The sequence below is a fragment of the Gasterosteus aculeatus genome, chromosome 1, assembly GCF_964276395.1.
Source record: "Gasterosteus aculeatus chromosome 1, fGasAcu3.hap1.1, whole genome shotgun sequence".
NCBI classification, from domain to species: domain Eukaryota; kingdom Metazoa; phylum Chordata; class Actinopteri; order Perciformes; family Gasterosteidae; genus Gasterosteus; species Gasterosteus aculeatus.
This window is the reverse complement of record NC_135688.1, coordinates 4106696-4118017: the sequence shown is the minus strand read 5'-3', so window position 1 is coordinate 4118017 and position 11322 is coordinate 4106696. Positions and strand designations below refer to the sequence as shown.

General features: G+C 44.9%; 1 protein-coding gene across 1 annotated transcript in view; it reads left to right on the top strand.

Annotated features, from left to right (window-relative positions):
• Positions 1-620: 620 nt before the first annotated feature.
• Positions 621-11322, top strand: part of LOC120815814 (beta-galactosidase-1-like protein 2) — a gene marked incomplete in the record, with an annotated part of 16314 nt that continues 5612 nt past the window's right edge. The window contains 12 exon segments of the mRNA XM_078108260.1: positions 621-1118; positions 1726-1911; positions 2070-2138; positions 2557-2652; positions 3375-3483; positions 3776-3868; positions 4029-4110; positions 4766-4830; positions 5119-5203; positions 7406-7549; positions 8292-8372; positions 9923-10029. Of these exon segments, the coding sequence (XP_077964386.1) occupies positions 1033-1118; positions 1726-1911; positions 2070-2138; positions 2557-2652; positions 3375-3483; positions 3776-3868; positions 4029-4110; positions 4766-4830; positions 5119-5203; positions 7406-7549; positions 8292-8372; positions 9923-10029 (1203 nt within the window).

Genomic DNA, 11322 nt, shown 5'->3' with positions numbered 1-11322 from the left:
TGTTTATTTGTAAACAAAATGTATATAGAGAACAGAAAAAAAGAGTCAAATTCCATGCATGCCGATTCTGATTCTAACAAGTCAGTATGTAAAAGCATGCGCGTGAGTTTGTGTCATGTCTTCTCTTTCCCAATTAGTACATAGAAGGAGTGTTTATTTTTTTCCTTTCTTCTGAGAGCACATCAACATTTAATGGTCATTGATTAGATGAAAACTCCATACCACAGGACAATGAGCAGCATAACTAATTGCAGACAAAAAACATTTAAATTGTATGCGGTAGATTCCTCTATCCTAATCATGAATCACAGTTTAAGCTAATTGTGCACCAGGGATGTTGGGAGCTGACAATGAATAAGAGGAGGAAGGATTTAAGTGATGTTTAATGAAGAAGAATAGACTGATCAACACAGAGAGAAAAAAACATTCAAGACTTAATGCATTTTCTTCCCTCATTAGAAAGCATCTGGAGAACTGTAATGCAAAGGAGACTCCTGCTGCCAACAAATGCAAGACAAAGACAGACACTGATTCATTAGAATAATAAGATATAAAGAGAACACGTTTAGTAGTTTGCTGAAGCAATCGATCATTTTTCTTTTTGAAAAGAAGAAGAAAGGAGGTTTTAGGAGTTTTCACTTTCTGCGTTTTTCCAGCGGTGTAATTGTGCGACGGCCCCTTACTTCCAACACCGGAATCGTTTGTGTCCCACATCAGTAAAACTAACGCCAGATTCCCCGGATGTCAAATACTGGGTAGGTAGGACACACTGGCTCTGACACTATGTGCAACTAAGTTAGATTTTTCATTGTGCGTGTTTAAATGTATCTAATTATAAGAAACGTTACGAACAACCTGCCCTTTTTTGAACAATAATATGGGGTAGCTCCACTTTTATATTCTTTTTTGCTGTTTGCCTCGATGTCAAGAGACATACTCGCACGAGAGGACTATATTCTCCCGGTGAAATTTATATACTTTAAATAAGAAAAGCAAGTGGAACGTAAGTAGAGTTCTTGCCACGGAGGCTCGATGGTTGGGCTTCGTCTGTCCCTGAAGCAGAGGTATTTGGTGCTGCTGTGTTTTGCTGTCGGGGCAATAATCGTTCACTTCTCAAGGTAAGGCAAACACACGCAGCTTGCACGAGCCAAAGGGAGGTTGAACACCGGCGTAAACCAGGAATAAACAAGCGTTATTATTAATAAATAATAATGAAGCAAATAGAAACTTTACAAATGTAAATATTGCGTTCATCCCTCTGGATTTGCGCGGTTATTTTGAGTGTTTAATTACATTCTGAAGTTGCGGGTTATGTAAACCAAGTTGCCTATGAACTTTTACCTGGCTCACCTGGATTGCGGACATTGAACGTGATGTCAACGCAACACTTCACCCGACTTCACTCTGCAAATCCTTTTTAGTGCTGATTTATGTACATATACATGTAGAGGATATCTCCTTTGTTCCTTTGTGGTCAAAATCAAAGGATTTTGTTCCTCATTCCCGGGTCCTTCTGCTGCGAGGACACTCCAATGCAGTGAATGCAGTTTTCTGATCAGCTGAAACTGGGCTCTGATGTTTTGCCCGAGGGCATTTTTGTTCTCCGTGCCGGCCTCCCATGACCCGGTGGAACTATGTCTCAAATGTCTCCGTGGCCTTCAATCCATTCGCAGTAGTTGACCGAGTCATTTCTCCGGCGAACTGTACTTTGTCCCCCTCCCGTAGGAATCGCCTCGCAGCGAGAAGAATGAGCCGCGTGGACGGTTTGAGGGCCAACTCCTCTCAGTTCACTCTGGGGGGAGAACCCTTCCGCATCCTGGGGGGCTCCATCCACTACTTCCGTGTCCCCCGAGCCTACTGGGAGGACCGGCTGCTGAAGATGAAGGCCTGTGGCCTCAACACCCTCACCACGTAGGCCCCCGATGCGACACGGCTGGATGAAGACACTCTGACGGCAGAACAGATGTTTAGATAAAATACAATCAGAGGGATTTTTAGGAGAATAAAATACAGTCTTAAAAATCCTCATCATCACTAACGGGACACACAACATCTGTTTTTCTCTTTAGTTATGTGCCGTGGAACCTGCATGAGCCCGAGCGAGGGGTCTTCGACTTTGAGGACCAGCTCGATTTAGAGTAAGCAATGATGAGGGGAGGAACTCGTGAGACACCCTGCAGATGGCAATGTTGCGCTGCCGACTCTTCCGCGCTCCTCAATGCTCTGATACCGCTGAGAGGGTGTAGGTTTTCCCCGGAAAGAAACGGTCGGGATTAATTAGCCGCAAACTCGATCGTTATCGTTGCCTCGAGATCCATTGGTAAGACGCCGTTGAGCCATCAGGTGTGTGCTCGCCGCTACGTCCAGTGCTGGAGAAATGGATTTGAGTGGACTATCCTCCGATGAATGACGTGCCATTTGCCAATTGAACGTGTGATTTAGCTGAGAATGACTCCCAGTCCCGACTCATTACCTGCTGTAGTGACACTTTTAAATGGACCGAATCGATGGTAAAGACGCGTCATTGACACAAACCTGTGCATCCTTCTCCCACAGAGCTTACCTCCGACTCGCGGGCCGCTTGGGCCTCTGGGTCATCCTGCGTCCGGGGCCGTACATCTGTGGCGAGTGGGATTTAGGGGGACTACCCAGGTAAACGTCACTCTCGTGTGTGTGGATGTTTAGTTTTTTGCCATTGCAGAGCTTCATTTCAGAACATGTTAATCCAAGGAATTGTTCGGTCGGGTAATCTTTCTTTGTTAGCGCTATCTTCGCTTCAAGGCTAAATCAAATAAACCCCTCCAAGTCATTTAGTGATGTGAATTATTCCAAGTGTGCCGTCTCTGTCTTCACCTCAGAGGTGTTGCTACTGTGCAACAGAGAGCGTGTCCCGCTGAGAGCGGTCCACCTCGCACCTCGCCATCATGCATTATGCAAAGGACCTCTGATGTTACTCAGATGACATTCCCAGGTGATTTACTGTACTTTCAGAGAGGCATAAGAGAGAAGAGTAATTGTATATGACCGGCTTCGCTCCCTGAAATGATGAATTCGTTTCGTTCTGTAATCAGAACGGAATAATGCGGCGAATGTGAGGGGGGGTGAGTGGGTATTTCTGGAGTCGTTCTGCCTTCGGGCAATGAGGTAACATTTGTTTGATAATCATCCAAGCCGGGTGTTTTAGGGCCCCGCAGTGAGGCATGACTTCCTCCGCACTGCACTTTACGATAGTCATGCTCAGGTTGGTGTGATTATCATCCAGAGCTAAAAAAAAAAAAACCCAAAGAGAGCCCACGGCACGGCACTTCGAGTAACCCTCGGTGATACGGTGCTTTTCGGACCGTTAAAAGGTTTTGCTGTAAATGTCTTTTCAGCTGGCTACTACGGGATCCAGACATGAAACTGAGAACAACCTACCCGAGCTTCACCGATGCCGTCGACTCCTTCTTTAATCAAGTCATTAAGAGGGTTGTTCCACTTCAGGTACGTTTCCATTTCAGCACAAACTTTTACCTTGATGTAAACATTAGAACAAGTAAAAGATTTTGATGATAAAAAAGGGCATTAATTAGCTGCTGCGTCCGCTATGTTCGCCATAGATGGCAATGCACGCTTGATTACATTAGAGCCGTCATTTCATTTCATCAGCTCCGATCGTCATCTTTGATTTCCATTTCACAGTGTTGTTAAAACTCGCCTCTAGTGACGGTAGGAACGGTCGAGAACTAATGCCGGGTCCTAACGCGTGTCCTTTACTGGCATGATCAATGTATAGTACTCCGAGGGCGGCCCGATTATCGCAGTTCAAGTGGAGAATGAGTATGGCTCCTACGCCAAAGATGGAGAGTACATGCCTTTCATCAAGGAGGTAAGGAAGCAAATTGTACATTATTTGACCAATGCTTGGAGTGCACTTATTGACTTTGTCCTTTTCACCCAATTTGAAATAAAATAACCATCGATTATATTTCAGCAGGAGCCTCCACACTTTTGTTTGTTTGCCGCCATAATCCTCCCCATCTTTCCAGGCATTGTTGTCGCGGGGCGTCACGGAGCTGCTGCTGACCTCAGACAACAAGGAAGGGCTGCAGCGCGGAGGAGTGAAAGGAGGTATTGTCAGGCGCTGACAGCGAAAACGAGGCTGTGCATGAACACACACACACACACACACACACATGCAGTGCGTTGTGTTTTCACAAAGTGACCTGGGGTCCGAGCCAAAGGGCGGCCTGGTGTCAGGCAGCCGCTGTCCTTACGCACGCACAAAGTGTTTTTTTTCTTCTTTTGCATGCTGTAGACATTGTGATGCTGCAATATACAGATTTTGTTTGCCGCATATGCTATTTTATTTCTGTTTTACAGCCTTCAATGTGTTGAAAAGTGTTTTCTTTATTTGTTATGCAAACCAATATTGTCGTCGTCGTCGTCATCCTCACATTGGAGCAGCAGTTTTAATAAACCCTCCTCCGGGTGTCTTCCGTGGAGTTTTACCATTTGGTGAACGGTTGAAGTTTGATGCCTCGGCGCCTCATAATGCAGTTGCTTGCAATAACTTCAGTTTGATATGGACTTTGAGGTACTATTCCCCTAACAGCTAGTACTTCTTTAAAAACACAAGAAGAAGCCTGAGGATTTCAGTGCAACTGAAATCAATGATCATGCCGTAAAGCGCTTTTGTTTTGGTATTTGTTAGAACTGATGCTCTGCATCTTTTATAGTTTGTATTTGTTTGAACAATATTGTTCTGCCTTTGTTGTGTCTGAAGCACTAGAAACCATCAATTTCCAGAGACTGAACCCGAATGACATCAAATATCTGGATGGAATACAAGTGAGTCTTATTTGTATTCATGTGTTCATTGTCACTTAATCGTGTTTTTTTTAAATTCTGTCATTGCTAGTTTTCTGATCTAATCAAAGATCAAACTCGACATCAAACAGACACATTATTAGCAACCTTTGCTCTTTTCACTAAGTAGACCTTCCAGGTAGTTCCCAGGAAGACTATTACAGACCTTAAAATGAACACTTGGAGAAATGAAAGAATGTCTTTAATCTTTAAAGGCTTGTGCATATTACTAAAATAAGTCATTCAGTGGTTTCTTTTTGCTCCCACTAGCCTCAGAAGCCTAAGATGGTGATGGAGTTCTGGTCGGGCTGGTTTGATCTTTGGGGGGAGCTCCATCATGTGTTCCCAGCTGAGGGTAAGAAGGACCCCGTGTGGGTACAACGGATTTCGCTACAGAAAGCTACGGCACTAAAAGCGCCGTTAATGTGGGACTAAGACAGGATTTCTGCCGAGGGATTCTTTGTTGAGCGTGAAACAGCTTCTTTCTGTACAGGCGCTCGATAAAGCCGGCTAATTTGAGACGGAGGTAAGACGGGTTTGGTCCGGCTACCCAATACAGAAACCTCTGAAGGAAAAAACAGACCCTCTCGAGGGTGAGACGGAGTCTCAGTGCCTCAGGGTAAGAAAGGGTTTCACATAAGCCTTTTTTCTTCTGCTCAGGGGGAAAACCAAGAGGGAGTGTGGACGCGTGAGATCAATTCTCCAGGCGGAGTATAAGAAAGTCCCTGTAACTGCTGCTGGTTCCTCCACAGAAGAGCCCACTCGGTGCCTTCCCCCCCCCCTCGTTCCGTGGCTTTCACGCAGAGTCACAGAGTTTTCACGCTCGGCGCGTTGTGTGCCGAGCGTCACAAGCCAGAGCGTCTGTGTCCCACCGCGTTCCGTGTGGAACATTTTGATGAAGATTTTTGGATTTACATCACGGCCTACATTACCGCAGTTAAATGCAATGTACAAACCATTTACAAATCAATTTAAATGTCAGTCATTTGGGTCTTTGCTTTCCGAGGTTTCTGAAGTTGTATAACCAGAACTACCAGGAACTTGCTTTATTGTGTTTTTATCTTATCGACTCGAGTTACAGGCTGTAAATGTCCTGCAATATTGAACTGCACTTTGTATCCACGGCTACCACTGTAATAGTTAGTAGAAAGCGTTGCTCTATTGTTAGTTCTGCGACTGATGATCCTACTCTCATTATATTTATCATCCCCCTCGTATGGATTGACTGTTTTGTCATTTTTATTTTGTACACATCCTTCAGTCTCTTGCTCGTTTTAAAGTGTTTTAAAGGACAAAGGATGTTGTGTGTCGTTCAATATTATTTTTTGAGAGAGCCTTAAAAAGTTTCATGTTCATGCTCTCACTCTTCTTCTGGGTGTTTTGCTATATTTCCTGGCTGCTAATTGCACCAACTGTTGGTCAGTGGAATGGCGTGAAACCGTTGGCAGGACTGTGCATCATGTTACTTGTGGATGGATTCATACCCTTTAATGAACTAAAAGGGCTCAAATAGTAATTATTTATAAGTGAATTCATATTTTTGTGTGTAGAAGCCAAGATACTGCCTTGAAATTGCTTGTTTGGTTTTGACTAACAGCCTACAATCCAAACGTATTTCCTTTTTGAATGATATTAAACAGAAAAAAGGCTGAATCCTTTGTGTTTAAGAACCTGCAACCTGCAAAAGTTTGCGGCACTCAAAATGAATTCTTGAATGATCAGTTAACCCACTACTTCTTTCAGCTACACGTCTCAAACTGATGCTGAATTTGACATGGACGCTTAGTACAATATGAATGTTAAGGAACCACCTCGTATAGTATGTAGTCTCCAGCATGCCAGGAGAGTGATCCCCGGTGTAATGAACACCGGTGAAATACACGGTTCACATTTGTAAAACCTGAAGCTATGATCCGCGTCTTGAGTGCCCTCAGAAACGTATCAATTTAGAAGCGCAGCGCCTCAGGCTTCCGCGTGACTCGCTGTCATCCACATCTCAACCCCCAAACGTGTTCTTTAACATGAAAGGCTTCCCTTCAGGGTAAGAAAGGTTTCATGTGGCATTCAGAGGGGATCCGTGTCCCTGACAGTTCATTACATTACTAGTCCCACCCCCATGAAAGGCACCGGGTTCGGCTCCCGTCGCTCAAACGGCTCCATTGTTATTCACCGAGGCTCGTGCCCTTGATTCAAATCGTCAGTCCAATCTGACCACTGAAGTCCAATTTGAATACTTAATTACCTGCCTTGGTGTGTTGGCTACAAAATGCAGCTAGCTAATTAGTGCGGGGGAGGTGGGCAATTTTGCCCCGTAATGAATTATAGTCACCTGTAATTGGATGTGGGGCTGAGGTCTGTCCGTGTTCAATTGAAGGGGAATTAAAGAGAATAGGATTATTGAAACATGTTGAATTAAATGGACTTTTTTTTTCCTTCTTTTTCTGAGGCACCGATCTTGATGTTTTAGCTTTACATTTGTGATTCTCACATTTACGCACTGGTTGTATCAGAACAATTAAGCGTTGGATGGGATTTGTTTATTTCACTCTTTTGACAGACATGGTAGCTGTGGTCACGGAGATCCTCAGGCTGGACATGTCCATCAACCTCTACATGTTCCACGGAGGGACTAATTTTGGCTTCATGAGCGGAGCGTTTGCCGTCGGAATGCCGGCGGCCAAACTGATGGTGACGAGCTACGGTAGGTACCATGAACGTGTTTATGACCAGGGATTATAACATTTAAGGGAAACAAATCCCATTTAAGGGAAACAAATCCCTTCGAGGTAGGAGAAGAAGAATATTCATACCACAAGGATTCACTTTGATTCATCTGAATCAGGCCACTGTGGGGTGAAGAACGCTAAAAAGAGAGCACATAACCATGAAATAATAACCTTCCTTTTGAAATACAGTCTGTATAGTAAGTGCAGTCAAAGCAGGCCTGATTATGGCACATTTGAATTAGAGATTTAAAAAAAAAAACATGATTGGGGTTTATGAATTCCTTCGTATGGCTCCATCCCGACTCCTGAGTCTCTGACCTTCGGCTGGTTTGATATTTGAATACGCCGTGCACGCTAATGAATTCATTACCTGTTAATGTAACCATGCCAAATGTGAATGCGTTTCATGTCCTCCTCCAGTGTGCTTAACATTGCAACGACCTCGTTCTTGAGAAAACACCGCTCCCCAGTAGAAGGGGGGGGGGGTGGACCACCTCTGACCTTCAGCCGGCGCTCTACCTGTGTTTACTCCCCCCGAATGCCTCAAGAAGGCTCCGTTTTTTGTCAAGATAACCTCCAATGTGTCTCGGCCCGCCGCTGTCTCGGGGTGTTTGATAGGGGAAACACACTGAAAGCATCCCCCCCCGCGGTAGGAGGCGTCCCTGCCTCTCCGCGGGCTCCCGAACCCGCTCTTCTGATAGCGGCATTATCTTTCAGATTACGATGCTCCATTATCCGAGGCTGGGGATTACACCACCAAGTACCGTCTTCTGAGGGACGTATTCAGCCGCTGCCACGGTGAGTGTGGCGCGTTGTTGCCGCGTCGGGGGCCCACCGTCTCCTGTTCCGCTTTCTCTCCCTCCCTTTCATCTCCCCACTTAAGTTAATTCTTCTTGTAGTACCCGCTCTCTGTTGGCTAAACTGGGATAACTTTGCATATGATTACAAGCGGGGATTGGATAAGGGTGTGTGTGTGTGATTGTGCACGAGTGTGAAACGTCTGCCCGAGTCAAAGACCTCCAATAAGCCCCCCGTTGTGAAAATGACATACTGGGCCTCACATCACGTTTATTTCTGAAGTCGATTTGTCTGTTTGTAAAACCAGGGTTTGTTGTCGGGAACAAAGGTCTCCAGTGTTTGGGACAAACGCCCACTATGTGGGGATTAAATCCAGAACAGCAAAGCAACAATTTGTGCTGATTGAAGGTAGTTTGAAAGGCTTCCTTTGCATGATTCATCCTTCTGTTTTGTTGTTTCCCGAAGAATGAGCAGCGGCCCGAATATGAGAGTGAGTCTGAGGAGGCTTTTTTGTTCTCCTCGTCAACTGCAAACACGTGACCCAATTTCTTAATTAGATCATCTTGATATTGCTTCATTGTTTGGTTGTCAGATCATGTACGTACTGTATTTGCCCCGCAGTGTGTTTTTGGTAGAACCTGGCACGGATTCAGGCTGATCTTTTACAACAACGTGGCTCCTAAGAGAGACCTGGGACACATATGCTTTGTTATTATGCAATGTTGTTAGGAATTGCAATAACATACAGCATATAATCTCAGATGATCCTCACTTTCATCTGGACCACATAGGCCGCTTTATGACTTGAGGTATGCGTTCGGGGTACCGTTTCTCTGAGGACGGTCGGATGTCGACACGAGGAGTCTGAATCCGTGAATATCTTCATAGACGTGGCCCTTCGACACCGACTCTTCCCTTCTTTGATTTGGAAAACGACGTAACGGCAACAAAGGCACCGACGTGTGCCGTTTAGGAGGAAGGTGTCCGTCGTTATCCTCCCTTGAGTGATCCAGCGTTTCCACATGGTCAAATGGAAATGCTGCGGTGTGTTTACCGGGGGGACCGCTGGTGTCTCTGCATGCTTTCACACCCTTTTTTAAAAGCAGCGAGTGGACATGGGAAACCGCTGTGAATTGTTTTAAAGAGATTGTTTTGCAGAGATACCTGACTAACTGGACCTCAAGGTCATCTTTGTCTGTGATTCATTGTCTTTAGATTCTGAAGACAAGCAAAAGAAAGGCAGAATGGAGCAATATGCTTTGTTGAACTTGAATTACTCTGGCAGGGAGTTTTTTTTCCGGCTGTGACAAAAAGGTTATTTGGACTGCTGTTGGAATGTTTTCATTTCCGAAGGATATCATTGGTAGATGAGCAGATCAGGGAATATCCGTCCTTCTCTTCTTTTCCTGAGTGAACGTGGGCGGGTTATGCTTCATGTTTGCAACGATTCAATTTGGACTAGCTTGCATCCAGTGGGGAAATGAAGGATAAAATAAATGCAAATTAATGAATGTACAGAGAAAATTTAATTTCCCTGTTTGTGTTTTTAGCCCAGCCTCTCCCTGATCCGCCCTCTCATCGCGAGACGACAGCGTACCAGCCCGTTGTCATCCAGCAACACCTGTCTCTGTGGGACAGCCTGCACTTCACTGACAAGGTAAGCTACGCGTGCACAGAGAGCGGCACAGAAATAATAAACATCACCCATGTAGCATTGCTCATCAGAGAGTCAGGGGGTCGCTGTCAGTCATACAGCAATAATACATGGAATATTTTATGTATAAGTAATAGTAGTAAGCCAATCCGACAAACTCAAAGAGAATTTGCTGCCAGTTTTGTGGATGTGCAGCCTGCTGTGGTCTGTTTACTTCTTTAAAAATGTATTCTAACATTGCAAAGCACTTGAGAAGCGTGATTCCCTCAGGCTGTCCTCGCCCCACGACAGATGTATTCACAGTGCCTACAGTTGCACAAGCTCCCTATCACACCAATACTCAATCTTATTGTATTTTAGTTTGTAGCCTTGGTAGCTGTAATTTCAAGCATTCAAACATTAGAAATCCATCTTAAAATGAGATACAGATTCCACAACGATTCCATGTGTCCAATAAAACCCGACATTTATTTGGTCAATCCAAAGAAAGCGAACCACACACTATACAGTAGTATACGTTCCCACAGAAAGAATTTGTTTCTTGTTTCAACGTGGTCGTGGAAATCTGTGAGTCGGAGACGTGAGCTTTCAGCTCGTTCACAACCAGCTGGATCTCCAGGACCTACTGAGGAAGGATGAGAAATAAACGAGTCTCTCTGCTCCGTTAATGAACAGCCGCTGATGAGGTGCCCTTAAGCAAGACCTTCTCTCCTAACTGTGCGAGTGGCCTCCTTAACCAACAATGTGCAGCTTTGTCAATGTTAAGTAGGTTGTTGGAAAACAAACAAACAAATGCAGCTAAAAAAAAGGAATTGGTTAAAAACCTGTTTGGAGGGTGTCATCGTGTTTAGCCATTTACGCCGTGCTCTTCGGGGGCATTTCAATTCAAACCAGATGCAGCGCGTCTGGCAGCAGCGTACAACATTCATCATTCACTCGCCGTGGCAATCATTCGCTTCCCTCTGAGACGACAATTACTTTGCCCCTGACCAGCCGCCCGCCCTTGTTCAAAGAGAGCGTTTTCTCTTCAGAGGCTTTAGAATGACTGAGTGGGATGTCTGAGTTTGATATTGTATCTGTGTGTGTTTGCAAGTGCGCGGTTAATCGTGTCATAGCGCCGAGTGTTTATTGTCTCGTGAAGGGTGCATAATGCACCTCCCAAGGGTATGCAAAAGAATAATGCAGAATAAAAGAATTGCTGCGAACGCCAGAAAAGGAAAGCTTCATTAGGTTTGATACATCATCACTTTGGGTGAATCTGGCGAGTGTGTGAATCATAAGATCCCTTCTGCATTG